We start from the raw sequence: 24,358 nt of genomic DNA on the forward strand, positions 1-24,358 counted from the left end.
CGTCATCTTCATCATCAACATCCTAACCCACAAATAAATGGGACAATATATCATCATCATCATCATCATCAACCTAACCCTCTACTAAATGGGAAAATATATCATGATCATGATCATCACCATCATCATCATCATCATCATCGTAACCCACTAGTAAATGGGATAATACAAAAGGAAATATCTAACTCACTCTCGTAACAGGGACAGGACACGAACCTGGGCCTCTAACAACCCATTATTGCACTCAGACTCATGAAACAAAAGACTGGCTCACATGATCAACTTTGAATGAGGTGTTGCTTTGAAGTGCAGTGTTGCTTTGAAGGGATGGACTGCTTTGAAGTGTGGCGTTGCTTTGAAGTGTGGCATTGCTTTGAAGTGTGGCATTGCTTTGAAGTGTGATGTTGCTTTGAAGTGTGGTGTAGCATTGAAATTATGTGTTGGTTTGAAGTGTGGTGTTGGTTTGAAGTGTGGTGCTTCGAAGCATGGTGTTGATTCGAACTGTTGTACATCGAACCACAATGTTGCTTTGAAGCTTGTTTCAAAGTGATGTTGTCTTGAAGAATGACACTTTTTCTTAGCTATGGTGCTGAAGTGACTGTCTGTATTAATGGTGCTGTCAAAATACTTGTCCCTCTAGCTATACCAGTCAATGAGAAATGGTTTGGCTTCTCCGACATACCACAATGGTGTTTCAAAGTGGTGTTGTTTTCAAGAAAGCTCCTTTTTTTTTTTTTTTTTTTTTAAGTATAGTGCTGCAGTGACACTCTGTGGTAGATGGTCTTATCAAATTACTCACCCCTCTAACTATTCCACCAAATCAGAATTGTTGTTTAGCTTGACCTTTGACTCAAATTTCAAACAATTATCAGTGGCCACGAGTCAACATCTAACTTCAATACTGATCACGTAAGCAGCCATGAAAAGGTGAATACACTCCAGATACACCAGAAATAATGAAAAAGACTTTCAATAACTCTAAGTCAAGCAACCCTACCTAATAACTTCTGGAGAGCAGCCCAACACACTATATTTCTTTCCCTTTTCCTTTTTTCTTTTCTTTATTTTTTTTTCTAAGACAAAATTCTGTCAACCATCCGAATTCTTTACTTGCATTCACAGACTTACAATAAATTACTGTACCTTCCATAGCTAGGATTCGTTTTGCAAGAAAAAGAAGGGGAACAAGTCACTCAATGTCTCCAAGCCTGTGTCATCCCACAGTTACAAATCTTAGGTCCCTCTCCATCTACCTATCACCTGCTACTGATATATATATATATATATATATATATATATATATATATATATATATATATATATCCAAGGACGTTTTTTTAATTCTTGCTCCCTCCAGACGATTTTTTTTTAGCTCTGGAAAAAGGCTTCTCGTACTGAAGGGGTTAATTGACTCTACCTAACCCCTACGGTTAAAAAAGGGTCTGTCCTAAAGATGTATAAAATCGTCTGGAAATGGCACGACTGAAATGAAAATAAAATCGTCCCCTAGTTTTCAATGGACGCACGAATTTCTCTCTCTCTCTCTCTCTCTCTCTCTCTCTTGCTACTGTACCTCCAGACGGTTTTATTGAGCCAAGGAAAAAATAATTAGCAGCGAAAAAAATAGAGTTACAATATAATCAACTCCTTAGTTCACTTCAGACATATTTTTAACTTAATTTCACGTGACTAAGTGGTAGGAAAAAAGTGTTACGGACCTGTACCCTTTCCATGGCGCTTCTTCGTGACTAGCAGGATATTTTAGAGACTAGGACAGTACTACGGTTCTGCATTCTTGCTATAGCGCTTCTTCGTGACCAGCATCATATTCTAGTGGTAATTTAATTTACATCTCAGGATTCAAGATGGAAGGACGGCAAGTATTTGGGCCAAGTTAGGGGAAAGAAGTATAGAAGAGTTGAATAAAACCGTCTGGAGGTAACAAGAATATACAGGCCATGGTGGTGAAAGGGTATCAATATCACTTCACTCCCATGTCTCTTCCCTCACTTCATCTGTTCATAATATTTGCCGACACTTATTTTTCTTCACAAATTTCTACTCATGTTCAGTTTTTTTTTTCTTTTACTAATTTCATTTAACTTTTCTAACATCCTTTTACTTTATACACTTTATCTCAAGTCTTTCCTACCCTCACCTCACTTTATTACACTTAATTTCACCTCTTTTTTTTTTTTTACTCACTTAGCTTCCTGTCACTACATCTCAAGCCTAGTCTTCCCTCACCTCTCTTCTTTATGCATCATTTCACCTCATTTGACCTATACAGTAGACACTTCATCTCAGAACTTCTTTCCACTTCCCTACCCTTCTCTCCATTCTTTCATCATAAAACTTCCCCTCACTTCACTCTCTTCGTCTCAAACTTCCCATCTCTTGCTTCAGTCTCTTCGTATTATTTACTGTTCTCTCAAACCTGGAACTTCATGTCACTTCACTCATCTCATTCATTTTCAACTTCTCACTTCACCTCCCTCATCCCAGCTAACTTCATCCCGCACCCTCTATGCCTCTATATTCTCAGAATTTCCTTTCTCTCAAACTCACAAAGATTTTTCTCATCAGTTAGCTCACTCCTCTCATTTTACTCATCTCAAGTCGTGCTTTATTTCACCTCAGCTCACCTCAACTCTATGATCAGTGTTTCCTGATTTCTTGATTTTTTTTTTTCTGAGTCGAAAATACATATAAATCTACCCATTGATCTGCATAGTCTAATTTTTTTTTTTTTTTTTTTTTTCATTTTTAACATTTTACATATATCATTTTACTCATAGGCTGCCATATTTCCAAATTTTATGTTCTTTTTCACTTTAGGATACATCTTGCATTAATTCACTCATCGGCTTTTAGAGACCTATTTTCATATTCTTTTGGATTATTCAGCTATATTAAACATTACTTACTCAAATTATTTCAACTCATACTTCATCTATGGTTCCAAGATTCTAGATTTCAAATTTTCGCATTTTTCTCTCTCTTTCTCACAAATATATCAATTTCTTCACACAGCTAACTCACTAGCTAACTTTCATGCTTTCCATTCCAGTATTTTCAGTTCCTTCTATGCTCTAATTTATAAGCCCATCTAGCTTAACTTTCCTTAGCATATCTCCATTCTCCTTTCATTTCAGCTCATTTCAACTTCTTCATCCAATATTCTGGTCAGTTTAAGCCTTTTATCTTTCCATAGTTTAACATTCTTTTATGATTATAGCTCACAAGCGATCCAACTTTTCTCAGCTCACATCTCGTCTCACCTCAGCTCATTTCTGCACTCTGATTCACAGCCCCAGTAGTTGTAATGCTTCCAGACATCCAGATTTCCAGATTTTAACCTTGTCCTTGAATTCTAGCTCACAGACAATCTCACTATTCTCATCTCATCTCAAATGTCTTCTCACCTCAGCTCACTTCTCTCTGATCCATTTTCTTCAGTCGTTGTACAACGTTTTTCACTTTTTTATTATTCTAGTTCACTCATTTCAAATCCCGTCTCACATTGCTGACTTGGTTCATCTCTTCTCACATAGCTGACTTGGTTCATCTCATCTTAAGATATCATCTCTTTTTGCCTCATTTCTCTCTGTCTCTTTGATCTATAGTTCCAACTCTGTCTTTCCAGTTCCTCTCTTTAGTTTTCCTTCCTAGTTCGTCTCTTTTTCTCCCTTTATTTTTCTTTTCCACATTGTATACTTTTCCTTGTTCTTTTCTTTATTTTTCCTTGCCAGTTTCAATCTCTTTTCCTTTCCAACTCCTCTCTTTATTTTTCTCTCAATTTTCTTTCCCAATTCCTTTGTTTATTTATTTATTTTTTCCTTTCCAACTCCTCTCTTTATTTTTCTCTCAATTTTCTTTCCCAATTCCTCTCTCTATTTCTAGTTCTCAATCACTTGGGTGGGCGGTCTTTGTCATAAGGTGTTTGAAATTAAGACTGAGTTCTCTTGTGTGGGTATATATATATATATATATATATATATATAGAGAGAGAGAGAGAGAGAGAGAGAGAGAGAGAGAGAGAGAGAGAGACGTAAACCTTTTGGGAAACTGATGCAAATCCATGACTGAGGTCAGTATATAAAAATTAAAAGGATGAGAAAGGAAGACAGGAAGAGAAAATGAAAAAAAAAAAAAAAAAACATGAATGAAGGGAGATAAGGAAAACTGGAAGAAAGAAAAAAAAGAGCACAGAGAAAACCAAAGAAAATGGGGATGAGGTAAATATCAAGGGAGACTCATACGGACACCAGTTAGAGATAAAGACTGAGGAAGTAAGAAGAAAAAAAAAAGACGAAGAAGAGTTAAAAGAGTGAAAGCTTAAAGAAAACGGGACAGGCTAAAAAAAAAAAAATAGGAGAAAAAGTACAACAGGCGAGACTCAGGTAGATCACAGAGAGAGAACTGCCACATAAAGAAGAAAAGATCTAGGAAGGAAGGAAGGAAGGAAGAAAGAAGTCGTGAAGAAAAAGAGAAACAGGGAGAGCTTAGAGAAAATGAGAGGATAAAGTACAAGCGAGGAAGTTACATTGCAGGGGGACTCGTGTAGATCCCAGATGGAACCACCCCTATGGAGGAGAAAGACCAGGAAGAAAAAAAAAAAAAAAGAGAAACGGGAAAGCTCATGAAGAAGGAGGGAAAGAAAAAGGATAGTCACAGCTCAGAGATAACAAGATAGGGAAAAAGGAAAATGGAGAAGTTAACATCAGGGGGACTCAGGTAGACCCCAGATAGGGGACAGTCGCTAGAGATACCGCCACTAGTACCCCCGTCCACCGTAGACTAGAGGCTGAGTTGCAGTAGGAGAAGTCACAGGAGCAGACCCGGCGGATGAGGACCCGGGTGGTGTAGGTCTCGCACGTGTTGGTCATGATGGTGTCGTTGGTGGCGCAGTTTCGGTGGAAGCTCTCCATCTCCCCTGGGGAGAAAAGGAGAGGGGTAGATTATAGGGAGGCTTCCTAGCACCTCTTCCTTGGAGATTCATTTTGCATATTGCGCTATTAATAATTTGCTGGCATGCTTACTTTATTTTTATCTCTTTTTAATATGGATTACAGCAAATAAGAGAACATGAGTGTAATGCATCGAATAAATCGCTAAGGGAAAGGTTTTAGTGAATCGCCAAAACAGCTTAAATACGATCTATGGACAACACAGACAATTCTGTCCCTTTTAGGTGGCCCGGGTTTAATGTTACGAGAGACAGACAGACAGACAAACAGAAATAGGTAGGAAGAGAGACCTAACGTACTCTATCATCATTAATCTCACAGACAGTCTCATATTCACATCTAATATCAGAAAATTGGAGAGAGAGAGAGAGAGAGAGAGAGAGAGAGAGAGAGAGAGAGAGAGAGAGAGAGAGAGAGAGAGAGAGAGAGAGAGAGAGAGATCAAATATTCATGCCGATATACTGACAACCACCACGGTACATTAACATCAGAAAAAGCTTAATCCAAAGAGAGAGAGAGAGAGAGAGAGAGAGAGCGACTCAGCATGCATAGGTAATGTGCTGCCAATCTGCATGAACAACACTTTGCCTGAATAATCAAAGGGAGAAAATCACTGAAGGTTTGGTCAGTAATTTATTTGCTGAACTAACGTTATTATTACTTTGTTGTCAGTAGTTCATTTATAGATTTAATTTATCTCTTTATCTTTTCTTTATCTCTTTTTATTACAATTACTTTATAGAAGTTTACTTTAGAGCTACTTATAAAAATGTTTTTTTAGAAATTCGTCGGATTTGTATTATCTATCTATTCTATCTATAGCCAGACGCCTTATTCCCGTAAAGGGTGGCCACAAACAAATCGCCTCCATGCCGCCCTGTCCTCTGCCATTACGCTGCCCTTCCCCCAATTCACACATCCCCTCTCTCATATACCTCTCCACTCCATCTCATCCTCAGTCTACTCTTTACTCTATATTTCACTCCTCTCTCTCTCTCTCTCTCTCTCTCTCTCTCTCTCTCTCTCTCTCTCTCTCTCTCTCTCTCAATTCATGATAAAACTGTCCCTGAAACTGTCAAAAATTCACTGCATTTTGCATAAAACTTCCTGGTAATGTTAACACGTCCTGGTGCAAGTGAGACCATAAGTGGTCAATTTTTGAAGACAAAGGTCAAGGAAGGTCAAGGTAGGACAAGGTAGATCAAGGCAGGTCAAGGCAGATCAAGGCAGGTCAAGGCAGATCAAGGCAGGTCAAGGTAGGACAAGGCAGGTCAAGGTAGGTCAAGGCAGGTCAAGGTAAAACTTTCCAATATGTTGACACTGCACTGTTGAAAAAGTTGTAGTTAACTTTTACTGTTTTCGTAAATTTTCCCAAATATTTTCGACAGTTTATTCTCCACACACACACACACACACACACACACACACACACACACACACACACACACACAAAAGTCATGTGTGTGACATGTATTATACTGTACATGTATCATGTATGTATCCTCGCCACATTTCTTGTATTCATCTGGTCTAGCCAAGTATATGTATGTACGTATGTATGTATGTATGTGTATGTCCTGTATCACACCTGTATCATCTATGTATCATATTTGTATCCCCCTTGTATCCAGTATTAACAGTCCACGGTGCACATGTATATGTGTGTGTATGTATGTATGTATGTGTGTATATAAGTGTATGTCCTGTATCACACATGTATCATCTATGTATCATATTTGTATCCTCCTTGTATCCAGTATTAACAGTCCACGGTGCACATGCATGTATGTATGTATGTATGTATGTATGTGTATGTCTTGTACCACACATATATCATCTATGTATCATATTTGTATCCAGTATTAACAGTCCACGGTGCACATGCATGTATGTATGTATGTATGTATGTATGTATGTCTAGCCTTCCCAGCGACTCCAACCCATTACCCTAATATGCTCAACGTGATACAACCCACGCTAAACACTGCCTACTTACGCTGCTATACTAACGCACTTTGATATACTAACCTACATACTTACTCTGGTATACTAACCTACTTACGCCCACATTTGTTTGTTTACTTACTTAGAGGTATACTTACTCTGAACCTACTTACTTACTCTGATATACTAGCATACTTACTCTGATATAGAAACCTACTTACTGATATACTTACCTACTTACACTGATATACAAACCTATTAACTTACTCTGATATACTAACCTACCCACACTGATAACCTAACCTACTTGCTTACATTGTGATATGCTAACAAGCATCCAGGCTTACTTACCGCCACGCACTAATTTACTTACACAGTGGCCTACTTATACCAATATACTCACTGGCTTACTCCAAGGCATGTCTGTCTACTTACCAGAGGGCCTACTTACCCTAATACACTAACCCACTTTGAGACCAACCAACAATAATTGCCAGTCTACTTAAGCTTATTAACATATCCACTCCAGGCTGTGCTTCATTATCAGTACTTACATATAGAACTACTTACGGATGTTATATTTATGTGTATTTCCCTTCCACACTGACCAACTTCACCATCACCATCATCATCATCATCTTCATCATCATAATCATTATAATCATCATCATCATCATCATCATCATCATCATCATCATCATCATCATCATCATCATCATCATCACCATCATTACCATTACCTCCATCATCATCATCCAACAACACGCATATGTCTGCATCTCTCCTCCCACCACCACCTGTGTCCCTTCCCTCCCACTCTCGCCTCTCCTCCCAACCTGCTAGCCTTGTGTCCCCCCCGAACCCCACCCCATCCCTCCCTCCTTGTCCCTCACTACCCTCCCACCCCCTGCAGACCCCCGAGAGGTATCATACACATCTGTTTTCATGGTAGATGTTATGGAACACACTGAAGTGCTTTCTTTTCATGCGAAAAGTTGGTTTTTCCAACCCCTGTACCTACAGGCCTACTCCCCACAGCCTAGTAATCTTCCCACACCTACATACACCTGTTTTCATGGTTGGTGTGATAAAACACTTTCAAATGACAAGTAACCCGGTGGAGGATTAGTGCCCCTCCCTGTAAAACAATTAACTCAAAGCCCTTGGCCACCCCGTTTGGGATACATGGCGTCTGGCAATGATGATGATGATGATCATCATCATCATCATCGTCATTATCATCATCATTATCATCACCATCAACATCACCACCAACACCATCATCATCGTCATCGTCATCACAACCATCATGATCAACATCATCATCATCATCATCATCATCATCATCATCATCATCATCATCATCATCACCATCACCACCATCACCACCACCACCATCATCATCATCATCATCATCGTCGTCATCATTACTATCACCACCATCATCATCATCGTCATCATCATCGTCATCGGCTTCGTTATCATCATCATTATCATCATCATCATCATCATTCTAAACAGGACAAAAGCCTCTCACTTTTCTCCACTCTGACCTATTTACTGTCAGCCTGTTCCATCCAGTCCCAGCAAATCTCCGCATCTCATCTCTCCATCTTGTTCTCTGTCTGCCTCTTCCTCTCACTCCATCTCTCCATCTTGTTCTTTGTCTACCTCATCCTCTCACTCCATCTCTCCATCTCGTTCTCAGTCTGCCTCTTCCTCTAACTCCATCTCTCCATCTTGTTCCCTGTCTGCCATTTTCTCTCACTCCATCTCTCCATCTCGTTCTCAGTCAGCCTCTTCCTCTAACTCCATCTCACCATCTTGTTCTCTGTCTGCCATTTCCTCTCACTCCATCTCTCCAACTCATTCTCAGTCTGTCTCTTCCTCTCACTCCATCTCACCATCTTGTTCTCTGTCTGCCATTTCTTCTCACTCCATCTCTCCAACTCATTCTCAGTCTGTCTCTTCCTCTCACTCCATCTCACCATCTTGTTCCCTGCCTGCCATTTCTTCTCACTCCATTTCTCCATCTCGTTCTCAGTCTGCCTCTTCCTCTCACTCCATCTCTGGGCTGCCACTCAGTTACCTGGTTGTTCATCTGTTATCTCTTTTACAAAGGGCGTGACCTGCCCACATCCATTTATGCTTTTGGACTGTACTGATTATATCCTCTACTTTCCTCTATTCCCTTATCCAGGAAGCTCCCTTTTATCTTTCTTTGTGACACCTTTGTCTCTCCATGTGACACCTTTATCTCTCCATGTGAGACCATCATCTCCCCATCTGAGGCCTTTATCTCTCCATGTGACACCTTTATCTCTCCATGTAACACCTTTGTCTCTCCTTGTGAGACCATCAACTCTCCATGTAACACCATTAGCTCTCCATGTGACACCTTTATCTCTCCATGTGACACCTTTATCTCTCCATATGACACCTTTGTCTCTCCACGTGACACCTTTGTCTCTCCATGTGATCCTTAATTATAATCCTCTCCATTCCTCTCTTACCACGCCAAAATTTATTCTCTCTCATTAACAAAAATGAAAAACGAAAAAATAAAAGTATTCAAACTGAGTAGTTAAAATCTCGAATAACTGTAGTAAGAGACGAAATTGGTAAGTTTAATACCGGTCCTTTATTTAAGAGGTATAATAAAGGTGAATTTGTTACCTTTACTCGTTTATGATTTATTAAAGCTTTTTATTGGGGTATTATGCTTCTCATTCTTCTTTTTCTTCGTCATCATCATCATCACCATCATCATCATTATTATTATTATTACTATTATTATTATTATTATTATTATTATTATTATTATTATTATTATTATTACAGGTAGTAGTAGTAGTAGTAGTAGTAGTAGTAGTAGAAGCAGCAGCAGCAGCAGTAGTAACAGTAGTAGTGTCAGTAGCAGTATTACTATTATTATTATTATCATTATTATTTTTATTATTTTTATTCATTATTATTATTATTATTATTATTATTATTATTATTATTATTATTATTATTATTACCTTTACCACATAGTCTTCAATAACCAACCCCTTCCCTAAAATAATAATAATAATAATAATAATAATAATAATAATAATAATCAAATATACACCACTTCATTTTTGGAGCGGCATAAAACAAGAGAAAATTTAAGCCAACTGCTCGTTCACGCATTTTTAAAAGTTTTTCAATGACCTATAAACTTGAAGCGAGTGTGGCAAATTAAACTCATAACTCAAAATTGAAAAAAAAAAAAAATGAGATATAAAAAGTGTGAGGAAGTTTCTTTGGAGGGAAATGTAAACAGAATGAGGGTAGTGAACTGATATGATGCATCTTGTGGTACTGAGAGAGAGAGAGAGAGAGAGGGAGAGAGAGAGAGAGAGAGAGAGAGAGAGAGAGAGAGAGAGAGAGAACACTGACTTTGAGATGCTTTCTAGGTGGTTTGGCCTTAAAATCACAAAACAGACTCTCTCTAAATATTAGAAAGAGAGAGAGAGAGAGAGAGAGAGAGAGAGAGAGAGAGAGAGAGAGAGAGAGAGAGAGAGAGAGAGAGTGAGAGAATCCAGTATGAGAGAAATTAGAGCTAGCTTCCACTCTCACCATTAATATCGTAGACGGTCACCGATTCAGAGAGAGAGAGAGAGAGAGAGAGAGAGGTAATCCAGTGTGAGAAATTAGAGCTAGCTTCCACTCTCACCATTAATATCGTAGACGGTCACCGATTCACAGCCCAAGTCGCAGGATCCGGACTCGATCTGCTCCTCAGTGAAGTTGGCGTCCATGCAGCCGTCTATCCTCGAGCTGTTGCTTCGAGGAGAGTAGCTGCAGAGGAAACACTCCACGCTGAGGCCTGGACGGGCAGGAAAAGGAGGAAAATATGGTAGGAAAATTGGGTTGGAAAATTGAGTAGGAAGTCAGGAAATATGTGATGATTATGATGATGATGATGATGATGATGATGGTGATTTGGGAGGAGAAGCTGCAGAGGAAACACTCCACGCTGAGGCTTGCGTGGGAAGGAAAATCAGGAGAATATGGTAAGAAAATTGGGTACGAAATCAGGAAAATATGGTAAGAAAATTGGGTAGGAACCCAGGAAAATATGGTAAGAAAATTGGGTAGGAACTCAGGAAAATATGGTAAGAAGAATGGGTAGGAAATCAGGAAAATATGGTAAGAAGAATGGGTAGGAAATCAGGAAAATATGGTATGAAAATTTGGTAGAACATCAAGAAAAATGTTGTGATGGTGATGATGATGATGATGAACTGTTGCTTCGAGGAGAGAAGTTAAAACAAGAAACACTCCACTCTTAGACCTGTGTGAGGAAAATAAGGAAAATAAGAAAACTGGGTAGGACATCAGGAAAAATGTGATATTGGTGGTGGTGATGGTGGGCATGATGATGATAATGATGAACTGTTGCTTTACATCACACTGCCACAGGTTATATACACCTCACTCTGTCACACACACACACACACACACACACACACACACACACACACACACACACACACACACACACACACACAACTTTACCCCTCCACTTCCACGTCCCCCTCCCTATCCCTCATCCCCATCTCACACAATATAAAAACTGCCTTCGTCTAAACAGCAGTCTCACCCCTTGCCCAGATAATCACAAGGCTCAGTGTAATGCAAACTGCTGGTCGAGAAAGCCGGGCCCTTTACCTCGTTGCAAAGGACAAAGGCAGGAATTAAGCACCTGGCAGAGAAAAGGAGATTCCGCCTTCTGCAACACACGCAAGGCTCTGCAACACACGCCCAGGTTGCACAGGTTTATTTCACCTTAGAACTTGGGGATTAAAAGCGATAAGTTAAAATAATTAAGTATCATAGAATATCAGATGCACACAGTAATAAACACCTTGATTTACTGCAAGGCTTGTCTGGTGCTGGAGTGGGAGCCTTCTCGCGGTGGCACCCATATGACAATAGTTCTTTCACACTAACTTGGTCCAGATTTTCTTCCTATCGAAGCTTATTTCACGCACGTCAATGGTTGGAAAAGACAATACTAGGACTTTACATCCTATCCAAAACACATCTTCGTGACTAGTATCATAATTTTGTGTAAATATGGTATTACAGTTTAGAATTCAGGATGGAGAGATGGCAATTTTAGGCCAAGTTAGATAAAACGAGTATAGTTGGCTCTGAAGCTTGGTTATAAAACATCCCTCAACTCCCACTCTCCATGTCCACTGAAAGAAGGATGGTGGGCTGCTACAGGAGGGGAACTTAAGCCTGCAGTCCACCGAGTTCATGTTCAGATAAGCCTGGGATTACAGCTGCTACTACTTCGTGGATTTTTAGATTATACGCAGAGTAAAGAATATTCCAATTTGTTTGGAATAATTTACCTACACAAGCATGGCAGGCGCGTCCCCTTGGTTACTGCTTCTTGCTGTTGCCAGATGGTACAAACCTCGTAGGAAAGAAAGAGCAATGAAACCAACATATAATTCGGTGATTCGCTGGGACTGGATGGAACAGACGGACAGTGAAAAAAAAAAAAAAAAGTGAGGTCTTTGTTCTGCATTAGACTGACTCAGCCTGGTGATGATGATGATGATGATGATGATGATGATGATGATGATGATGATGACGTTCATATTTTTCCTTTGCTACTAAAAGACGGTTGTCGAAGTAATTGTGCAGAGGAGATATAAAAGAGCTTTGCACGGCTGTGTGTGTGTGTGTGTGTGTGTGTGTGTGTGTGTGTGTGTGTGTGTGTGTGTGTGTGTGTGTGTGTGTTTGTAAAAGGCAGGCAATACTGCGTGTACGCCCTTTGTGTGTGCATGTTTAGAGGGACTTCAATACCGTGTGTGTGTGTGTGTGTGTGTGTGTGTGTGTGTGTGTGTGTGTGTGTGTGTGTGTGTGTGTGTGTGTGTGTGTGTATGTATGTGTATTTGTGTATGTACGAGTGCGTTTGCGTCAGTCTGTGTGTGTGTGTGTGTGTGTGTGTGTGTGTGTGTGTGTGTGTGTGTGTGTGTGTGTGTATGTGTATGTGTGTGTGTGTGTGTGTGTGTGTGTGTGTGTGTGTGTGTGTGTATTTATGTATATGTATGTATGTGTATTTGTGTATGTACGTGTGCGTCTGCGTCAGTGTGTACGTGTGTGTGTTCGCTTGTCTCTGTGCGTGTGCTGGGGCGAAATGCAGATTAGTTGAGAGCTGCAAATGTCAATCATCCGCTTCAGTTCTTTGCAACGCGGGGTCACAGGCAAGAAGGCAAACTATTAAGTCACTGAATATATTTGGCTGCTTGATTATGTGACGTGGTGTGTGTGTCGAGAGAGAGGGAGAAAAAAAGTGAGTCGTCCTTCTATTTATTTCGGTTATAAAGAAAATGTGATATACAGTAAAGGGGCTGACTGTGTGTGTGTGTGTGTGTGTGTGTGAGAGAGAGAGAGAGAGAGAGAGAGAGAGAGAGAGAGAGAATCACATCCAGGGTACAAACGTAAACAAAAAAGAGGTCAAATTATATTTCACCTGTTCTGTTTCGCACTTTCCTTTGCTGGCTATTGTTGTTAAGCTGTGAGAGGCTTGGCATAATTCTCTGCACATAGATATAATATTTCTCCTAATATTTCACCTCCTCTGCTTCTCACTTTCCTCTGCTGGCTAGGATGAGGGAGACTTGGTTGAGAGGTCATCATTAAGGTCAGAGTCAAAACAAGGGCTTATATGGTCGATGGGAGATGTAAGGTCACGTTCATTATCCTTGCCTTGTCCTCGATGTCCCCTGAGCCGTAGGAAAAATGGATCTGGCACGGACTTTCTGCAGGGGAAGTGATGATAGGTGGGAGAGGCAAGGCTGCAACTGTCCAGGGTTGTATCCAAATTCGTCACTGGAAATGCTTCACACAAAAATACACGAAAATGCACACACACGCACACACACGCACACACACACACACACACACACACACACACACACACACACACACACACACACACACACACACACACACACACACACACACACTGCAGAAACAAACAGCGACTTCAAATAAACTCAGAGCAGCGGGAAACGCATTACAGAGGTCAGAGGCGGCGTTTTAAAACTCTTGCTGTCTCCACACGATTTTATCCACACACAGAAACAAAAATGAAAGAAAGAAAGAAAGTGAAAGCAGCGAATTCAAACGAGATCAGAGCAGTGGGGAACATACAACAAACAGAAGTGAGAGGTGACATCGTTATTGCGCTGAACACCTTAAAAAAAAAAAAATCTAGTTATAATAACTTCGTGAAACACACACACACACACAAAAAAAAAAAAACGAAAAAAAAAAAGACAGCAAAATCACATAAAACTCAGAAAGACGGTGAACGTACGAAACACAGAAGTGAGCGGTGACATCGCAAAGCGCTGGGCATCATCAAAAAATATTCCAGTTATAATAAGCACGTCTGGTGGTATAAAAACACACACACACACACACATAAAAAGAGAAAAAATGCAACAAAATCACATAAAACTGAGAAAGACGGGGAAGGTACGACATACCAGAGGCGAGAGGTGGCATCGCAAAGCACTGGCCATCAAAATAATATCTGGTTATAATAAATTCGTCTAGTGGTATAAATAACCCCCAAAACGAGAAAAAAATGCAGTAAAATCACATAAAACTCAGAAAGCTGGGAACACACAGTACAGCACGACACAGAGAGGTGAGAGGTGGCATCGTAAAGAACAGGGCATCATCAAAAAATCTAGTTATAATAAATTCGTCTGGTGATATCAGAAACACACAAAAAATGAGAGAAAATGCAGCAAAATCACATAAAACTCAGAAAGACAGGGAACGTAGAGCATAGAGAGGTGAGAGGTGGCGTCATTTTAGCTCTGGTCGGCGTCATTTTCTGGTCGGTTAGCTTCGATATTAGTAGACCTGATTACCGGCGTGGAAAATGGTCTGTTTACGTCAGCCGAGGAATGAAATTAAGGTCTGAAGTGCGTACTTTTGAGAGAGAGAGAGAGAGAGAGAGAGAGAGAGAGAGAGAGAGAGAGAGAGAGAGAGAGAGAGTCTTGCATTGAACATGGTCGGGATTTAATATTAATACAAGGTCTTTCGTTTTCTAATTACCAAAGTTTTGGAACAGAGAGAGAGAGAGAGAGAGAGAGAGAGAGAGAGAGAGAGAGAGAGAGAGAGAGAGTTCTAATTTAAAAAAGAAACTTATTGTACTGTTAAGCCTTTGACATTGCAATAAATTATGATAAAAGAAAAAAAAAAGTCGATTCACCCACCACTCAGTTACTACAGAGAGAGAGAGAGAGAGAGAGAGAGAGAGAGAGAGAGAGACAGACAGACAGACAGACAGACAGAGACAGAGAGAAATGCCACCTCTAAAACCAGGGAACTGCTTTGGAACATAGCGCAAATTATATGAATGTCACAGAAAGACTGAAAGTTAAAAATATAAAAAAAAATCCTGACAAATGAAAGGACATACAGACATAAACAGATTAATTATTTTTAGAAGCAAGGCTGATCAATGTGACACGAAAAATATTATCAAAAACAAGAAAATAAATAGCCAATACTCTTGCGTCTGGGGATTGCTAGTATGAATGACTGTTACGTTGGAAATGTATGAATGTAATAAACTAAGTCGGTTGTAAAAGAGTTGAGGAATATGGAGATGGTAAATGCATTAAAAAAAAAAAAAAAAAAGTCATTTGTCTTGAAGAGTATGAAGATAGTAAATGTATCAATGCAGTAAAATAAGTCACATGTAAAAAAGTGTTGAGGAATAATGAAGATAGTACCGGTATGTGATGATGAAGGCAGGATGGGACAAACAAGGACGGTATTCTCGTGTGGTTTTGAAGCATACCTAACAATTCTTCCTCACCGGTTTATTTCTGAATCTGCTCCGTTACTACAGTCTTGTGTTATTCAAGCATATCGCCATTATAAAGAGACGTAAGAAGCTAAAGGGAATATAAATGGACGAGAATACTGATCTTAGTCTTCTCATGGTCGCGCCTTCTCTAGTAACCTATTCCAGCTAAAGCCAGACAGTTTCATTCAATGAGAGAGAGAGAGAGAGAGAGAGAGAGACTATCTTTACTCCTACTCCATTACCTCCAGACTCTTTGGGATTCGAATCTGTGCCCGGAACACCTTGGGCTGGTGCATGATTGATGACTACAAAGTGGTGATTTGCTCTCTCTCCCTCTCTGTCTGTCTGTCTGTCAGTCTGTCTGTCTGTCTGTCTGTCTGTCTCTCTGTCTCTCTGTCTCTCTGTCTTTGTCTCTGTCTCTCTGTCTCTGTCTGTCTGTCTGTCTGTCTGTCTCTCTCTCTCTCCCTCTCTCTCTCTCTCTCTCTCCTGCGTCCAAGAACCAGGCTAATGGGAGGAACGTGGGCTGGTCTTGTTTTTGTTCTGGATTTTGTTGTTGTTGTTGTTGTTAATGTTACTGGAGAACTTTGGGAAATAACACTCAAGTACTTACTAATAACAAAATCTGCTTGCAGGGGGTATGCTTTGCTGGTCCTACCACCACCTCACCCCCACCCCCTTCTTTCCACCACCCCACCCCACCACACCCCACCCTACCGTACCATACCCTAACACACCCCTCCCTACCCTACCATACCCTAACACACCCCACTCACCCAACCCCACCCCATCCCACCCAACCCCACCCCATCCTAACCCATTCTACCCTACCCTATCACACCCTACCCAACCCAGCCCAACCCCACACAACCCCATCCCACCCCACCCCGACACTTTTATGCTTGTAATAACATCATGGCTTCAAAACACCCTCACCTGTATGGGGGTCGAACCCACCTCGACACTGTACTTCCAAAAGATGAGTGGCCGTCGCGTAATTATGACTTTTTTCCTGTCACACACACACACACACACACACACACACACACACACACACACACACACACACACACATACACCTATGATCTCCAGTTTTTTAAACACAGTGCGTCCAGGCATCTCGAAATGTACGGAGTTTGAATTTGTCTATCTTGTTATTTTGTTTTTATTTCCTTCTTGGAGGGAACAGTCTTGCGGGCTTCTGGCCTTTGGTTCCTTCTTCCACTAAAAAAATCTGGAATAAATTTGCTCTCTAGTTATTATTACTATTATTATTATTATTATTATTATTATTATTTTTTTTTTTTTGAAGGGCGAGGAACCTTCCAGGCAGGCCTTTAGTTCCTTCTTCCTTGCATTTAAAAAAAAAAAAAAAGTCTGGAATACCTGACCTCCAAATCGATAAATTCTAAAATAAACAAGAAGCGGTGACAAGGCACAGCAAACCCGTCCCCGGCAGTCATTTTAGTGGTGACGTATAAATATATCACGATATCTAGTTAAAGATGTCACGTATCAAATTTGAGGTAAATCGGGGGAAATTGATGATTTGATGCCCATTTGAAATTTTAGGCCCGACCCACCTGACATTGACCCTCCTACCGCTAACTGGGGGGGGGGGGAGTGACCTCCCTGATGTAATGAGGCATGTTATAGGATTCAGATTTGAAAGACGCACCTTTAGGTTTTGGTTTCATGTCGATATGACGAATTTGAAAGAAGTTATGGAGAAAAAACGATTTTTTTTTTGTTTTTACATATTTTTACATTCTTTGGCCGTACAACCTGGACTTTGGCCCAAATTGGCCCAAAATTTAAGCAGGTGATCAGAAGGTCATAGCCCATCATCTTTGTAGCTTTAGTCAAAATCGCACCAATAGTTCTCTCGTAAAGTTGTTAACAGACAGACAGACAGACAAACACATACAAACATACAAGCAAACAAACAAACAGACAAACTGAGTGAAAACAATGCCCGTCCCTGACGGGTAATGAAAATCGCCAAGATGAAGGGAAAAAAATATTAAAAATTATTAAATACGCCACCAAGAGCAAGGAGAAAAAAAAAAAAAAATCGTTTTAACCAATCTGAATATTTTTGAGCCTCCATGAATTTTTTTGACGTTTTTGAGGCAGTGAAAGAAAACTGTTTAATCATGCTGTATATATAAATTTTTCTCTTTTATTTTAAGATTTCGAAATTGGTAATAAGGTCCATACGAGGGGTGAAATTCTTTGGGAAACTTATGGGTGTGAAAACTGGTGGGGAGAGAGAGAGAGAGAGAGAGAGAGAGAGAGAGAGAGAGAGAGTCACAGAAGCCTACGATTTTTATTTTTTTTTACTTACCCGGCGTTAGTAGCAGTGCCAGTGTGACCAGCAGGGTAGAAAGGGCCGCCCACAGCCACCGACCCGCCATCACAGCCTGTCCGAAGAAGACGAAGAAAAAAGAAATGTAATGTCCTCTTCTAAAATATCGATGGAGGAAATTTAAGGAACAATTGTACCTGTGAGAGGTGGTTAGCCTGCATCCCATATTTTTGCTGTGTGTGTGTGTGTGTGTGTGTGTGTGTGTGTGTGTGTGTGTGTGTGTGTGTGTGTGTGTGTGTGTGTGTGTGTGTGTTTGTTTATGTGTTGTGTGTGTATAGGGGTGTGTCTATAAGTGTATACATGTTTTTGTACTGTGTGTGTGTGTGTGTGTGTGTGTGTGTGTGTGTGTGTGTGTGTGTGTGTGTGTGTGTGTGTGTGTTGATAAATATTTTGAGTTAACCCTTATCACTGCCATACTTCTATACTGGTTTTACTTTAACTTGGCTTAAAACTGCCATTCCTCCTTCTTGAACACTACGTTAAATCGCGACATTACGATACGGTGCTGGTCACGAAGAAGTGCTATGGAAAGGATATAGAGAGGTATTAATGTCCTTTACAGCCAGTGATCTTCGTGATATAAGCTGTAAAGCAGCAAAAGGACGAAAATCTGGGCCAAGTTAAGATGAAAGGAGTATGGCGGAGAGAGAGAGAGAGAGAGAGAGAGAGAGAGAGAGAGAGAGAGAGAGAGACGTCTGGCGCAGCAAGAATAAAATAATAACGCGTCCTCGGGCTCATGGGTTAAATCGCCTAAGTAAAAATGTTTAGGAGTAAGACGGAAAAAAATACCGATACCTAAACTTTGATACCCCAGTGAAGTAAAGAGAGAGAGAGAGAGAGAGAGAGAGAGAGAGAGAGAGAGAGAGAGAGAGAGAGAGAGAGAGATGCCATGTTTGAAGCGAACTAGTGAAGAATTAAAGGAATAATATATGGGGGAATTTTCACAGCAGTCAGTTTCCAAAATATTTCCACCCCCCCGTATGGACCTTATTACCAATTCCGAAATAGTAGAGATTTAGAAAAAAATATATACAGCATGATTCAATAGTTTTCTTTCACTGCCTCATAAACGTCAAAAAAATCACGGAGGCTCAAAAATACTCAAAAGGATTAGAAGGATTTTATTTTTTTTTCCTCCTTGCTTTCGATGACGTATTTCATAATTCTTGATATTTTTTTTCTTTTTTGTCCAGGCGATTTTCATTTATTTGAGGATTTATCGGTCTGGAGGGCTGGTGTTCCAGATTTTTTTTTCTTTAATGCAAGGAAGAAGGAGCCAAAGGCCAGCCCGGAAGATTCGTCCTCCAAGAAACAAAAAACAATAACTAGGGAGTTAATTCAGTCCAGATTTTTTTTACTGCAAGAAGGAACCAAAGGCCACAAACCCGCAAGACTGTTCCCTCCAAGAAAATAAAAACAAAATAACCAGACAGGCAAATTCAGGCTCCGTACATTTCGAGATGCCTGGACACACTGCGTTTAAAAGAATGGAGATCATAGTGTGTGTGTGTGTGTGTGTGTGTGTGTGTGTGTGTGTGTGTGTGTGTGTGTGTGTTTAGACCTACCTTGCCGAGGTGGGTTCGAGCCCCACAAACGTGAGGCTGTTTTGCGTCTTGATATTATGACAAGAATGAAAGTGTTGGGCTGAGGTTGGGTGGTGTAGGTATGGGTAGGGTAGGGTAGGGTAGAGTCGGGTAGGGTAGAGCAGGGTAGGGAGGTGTGGGATGGGGTGGGGTGGGGTGGGGTAAGGTTGAGTAGGGTTGGGTAAGGTAGGGTGGGGAGGGGAGTGGTATGGGGTGGGGGTGAGGGGGTGGGGGTGAGGGGGAGATAGGACCAGGAACGCCTATCCCATAAAAATGGGTCTTGTTATTGTTACGTACTTGAATGTTATTTCCCAGACTTCCCAAATAACAACAACACCAATAACAAAATCCAGAACAGAAGACCAGCTCACGTTCCTCCCATTAACCTGGTTCCTGATCGCAGGTGTGTGTGTGTGTGTGTGTGTGTGTGTGTGTGTGTGTGTGAGAGAGAGAGAGAGAGAGAGAGAGAGAGAGAGAGAGAGAGAGAGAGAGAGAGAGAGAGAGAGAGAGAGAGAGAGAGAGAGAGAGAGTTCTTTTTTTTTTTTTTTTTACTTACCCGGCTTTAGTAGTAGTGCCAGTGTGACCAGCAGGGTAGAAAGGGCCGCCCATAGCCACCGATCCGCCATCACAGCCTGTCCGAAGGAGACGGAGGAAAAAGAAATGTAATGTCCTCTTCTCAAAACAGAGTGAGCGGAAGTGTAAAAAAACAAAACAAAATAAACAAAATCGGAGAGAGAGAGAGAGAGAGAGAGAGAGAATAAATAGCTCTTTATTATTTGCTAAGGAGACATAGTACTGTACAAGACACTGGCCCGTCTTCTCGTCAGTCAAGAAGCCTCCCTAAGGCCTCTTCTTTAGCAATTTTTTTTTTTTTTTATGGCTGGCTAATGATATTCTGCTGTACGTAATTTATATAGAGTATGGCGATACTGGAAGGGTTTATATAACATACTACCAGGGGTACCCGGCGTTGCAGGGCCAAAAGGGCGAACACTCAAATCCTATTTGATATAGTTAATCTTTCTTTCCACTCCAGAAAGACCATGTACCTCTTGTGGTTTTGAAGAGGGATTGCAAGAGGTCCAGGAACTTTCTATTTCAGCTTTCGCAGACTAACGCACTGTACTTGTGCACACTTGTTTATTAACCGTGACCTCAAATGACCTCGGAGGTCAACCTCACATAGCCTATGTCCGACCTGGAGGTCATGTGAGTCTCCATGCCAAAACTTGGGCTGCAGTGGTACCCGGCGTTGTCCAGGCCAAAAAAGTGACCTCAAATGACCTAGATCTTAATTTTTATAGGGATGTGCCGATAGTCTGGGTATCGGTATCGGCAGCATCGGCCTTTTTTGTAGTATCGGTATCGGTATCGGCAAGGTAAAGATATGTCCGATACTCCGATACTTTTCTGGTTTATTATGTGATTCAAGACACCCATGTTTCATGACACTGACAAACAGATGGTTATGATATTATATTACATTATAATTACATGTATGATGTAACATTACCATATATTAATATTATATATCGATTACTATAGTGCTCCTGCATTAACAAGACTCACGTTACCGGCATTCCTACTCTATTTTCCTCCTCCCCGAAATAATCCCCCCTCCCCCTCACTGTCTCCTCTGTCTCGACTCCTGGGGGAGGGGGAGTGGAGCAGTCGCTCGCAGCAGCACGGTTTCCAATTTGACAATTTTCTCGTTAGATTTAGGGAAGTTTAATATCATCTATCTACATGATACTGAATGATACAGGCTTTTAATGACAAAAGAGTATGCTATTCTTATCTTTTCATATCCATATTTGCAAATAGCCAAATAATTTTTCATATTAAGGTCATTTACTGAAATTATAAGAGAAACTGGCAACTCTAGAGTCTAGTATGTTCTTCTCTTGACAAAAGTATCGGTATCGGTATCGGTATCGGCAAAGTATCGGCCATTTGTTAGTATCGGAGTATCGGTATCGGTATCAGCTGAAAAGTGGGTATCGGTATCGGTATTGGCAAAGTATCGGCCATTTGTTAGTATCGGAGTATCGGTATCGGTATCAGCTGAAAAGTGGGTATCGGTATCGGTATCGGCCAACACCTTGGTATCGGCACATCTCTAAATTTTGACCCCCTAAAGCCATCCTTGGGTCACCCTGACTCAGAACAAATATGGGTCTGCAGGCTATGGCCCATGGTTTGGGCGTGACTGAAGACCAAACAAATAGGCAAACAAACAAACAACGCGGCTCTTTTATATATAGTGACAGAAGAGGATAGTCAGGGGTAATAAACAAGTGCCAGTGAGACTATATTCCACTTCGAAGATGAAACTGATGAATCACTTACTGTACTGTGTTATGCAACAAAATCAATTACATGGAGAACAGTTAAACAGGCTTGTGCCGTTGTTATGAGCATGCTGGTACTGTTTCTATTCTTATATATCTGTCTTCAATATAACAGTAAACTTAAATGATCTTGATATGCCTATATTTATGGTGGCCGTCCATTACAAACGCCACCTCTTTGACATCTACATTTATTTCTTTAAATATTTTATTTGTTACTGATTTTCTTCCACATATTCTCTATTTATTTTTGACTATTTTACCTCATACTATTTGTTAATGTAGTTAATTTTTTAAGAGTCAGAATGTAATTATGCAAACAAAATTATTCATGGTTACAAATGTTTTATAAAATTCTAAATAGATCATAATTTTAATCAACAATCTAAAATCCTAAACAGATCGTATGGTGATAGTAACATACAGTGGAACAATAGCAACGTGAAGATCTTTGATATTGGTGACTAGCAGATCTACTCTTCCTGCTGATATCTGTGTTGGCTTACTTATAAACTGGTTCAGCCCAAAGGACTGACAAATGGATTCAACCCGACGGAGTCTGTCAATGCCACATGTATTAAAATCCCCAGTAAATATGATGGACATGATACTGGATCGACTTTTGTGCAAATTGACATTCGACCTTGAAAATGACCTTAAAGGAAAGGTCACAGGTCAAATCTGACATCATATTTAAACTCACTATACATGACTTCCTATATAAGTTTATCACAACATCTAATCCTATCTGTTAACGTAAAGATGATATAAAGGATTTAAAGTTTCAAAGATAGAAAATTTATCACATCTCGGCCATCTTGGGCTTTTTCAAAATTTCGAAAAGACGGGCATCAACCTACTATATGGCCTTACAATCATACAATACATGAGAAAATTCCAGCAAATGGTTTCTGAGACAGCGTAGAACGGACGAACAAACGTGCGTACATACTGACGGACGGACATGACCTAGCCTAAGATTTTACATCGTGAGAAACGATGTGGAATAACAAAACAAATCGCTTAGGAAGAGGTGTTCGGGAGCTTCCTTAACCGACAGGAATATGGGTCACAATCTAGGTCAAAATTATTAACACTTCAAAATCCTACGACTCTCTCTCTTTCTCTCTCTCTCTCTCTCTCTCTCTCTCACACACACACACACACACACACACACACACACACACACATACACACACACACACACACACACACACACACACACACACACACACACACACACACAGAGATTGATAGAAAGATAGATACAGTAGATAGGTAGGTAGATTCAGTAGAAATAATTTTGAAGGTGTGTATGTGTGTGTGTGTGTGTATGTACTGCATGTGTGTGTGTGTGTGTGTGTGTGTGTGTGTGTGTGTGTGTGTGTGTGTGTGTGTGTGTGTGTGTGTATGTGTGTGTGTAAAGACAGAAGCAAAAAGACCACTACTAAGGAAAACACGGCAGTAATGTTGAATACATATGACTTAAAAGGCAGGAAAAATCTAGAGAAAAATATTATACAGGGGCGAAGAACACAAAATGGAAACTTAGAAAATAGTCGACCGCTGAGGCAGGTGAGGCAGGGTGAGACAGGGTACGTAAGGCAGGGTAGGGTAAGGCAGGGTGAGGCAGTGCTGGGTGTGGCAAGGTAGGATGAGGCAGGACAGGGTGCGGCAGGGTAGGGTGAGGTAGGGTAAGGCGAGGCAGGGCGGGGTGAGGCAGGGTAGGATGAAGTAGGTATAATGATGCATGGCAGGTGAGGCAAAGCAGAGTGAGACAGAGCAGGATAATGCAGGGTAGGATTTGGTAGGGCAAGATGGGCTAGGTTAATGGGAGGCAGAGTAGAGTAAGAAAGGATAGAGAGAGACAGGGCAGGTTGGGGTAGGGTAGAGCAAAGCAGGTTGAAGCAGGATTGGCTGCCAGGGTAGGGTAGGGTAAAGTAGGATTCGGCAGGGCATGGTTAGGCAGGGTAGGGTGTCAAGGCAGAGTAAGGTGAAGCAGGGAAGGGTGAAGCAAGACAGAATGAGGCAAACTAAGGGAGGGAAAGGTGAGGCAGGGTCGAGTGAGGCGGGTAGGGTGAGGCAGACAGGTCAGGGTGAGGCAGGGCAGGGTAAGGCAAGGTAGGGTGAGGCAGGGTGAGGTGGGGGAGCGGGCTGGACAGATTAATGCCCACCATGGGAAAAGTAAATTTAGATAAATTAAAGATACCGACACCCACATACGCCGCGGACACACACACACACACACACACACACACACA

At 40.8% G+C, this 24,358-nt stretch overlaps 1 protein-coding gene across 1 annotated transcript; it reads right to left on the minus strand.

Annotated features, from left to right (window-relative positions):
* Nucleotides 1–270: 270 nt before the first annotated feature.
* LOC145418684 (uncharacterized) lies at nt 271–18,212 on the minus strand. The gene is made up of 4 exons (XM_080287024.1): nt 18,143–18,212; nt 10,618–10,770; nt 4,773–4,936; nt 271–501 (listed from the first exon to the last, which is right to left on the minus strand). Exons 1-4 carry the CDS (start codon nt 18,210–18,212, stop codon nt 271–273), a joined length of 618 nt encoding a protein of 205 aa, XP_080143150.1.
* Between the last annotated feature and the right edge of the window lie 6,146 nt (nt 18,213–24,358).

The sequence above is a fragment of the Coenobita brevimanus genome, chromosome 116, assembly GCF_032717465.1.
Source record: "Coenobita brevimanus isolate Jiangsu-jjx chromosome 116, ASM3271746v2, whole genome shotgun sequence".
In the NCBI taxonomy this organism is placed as follows: Eukaryota; Metazoa; Arthropoda; class Malacostraca; order Decapoda; family Coenobitidae; genus Coenobita; species Coenobita brevimanus.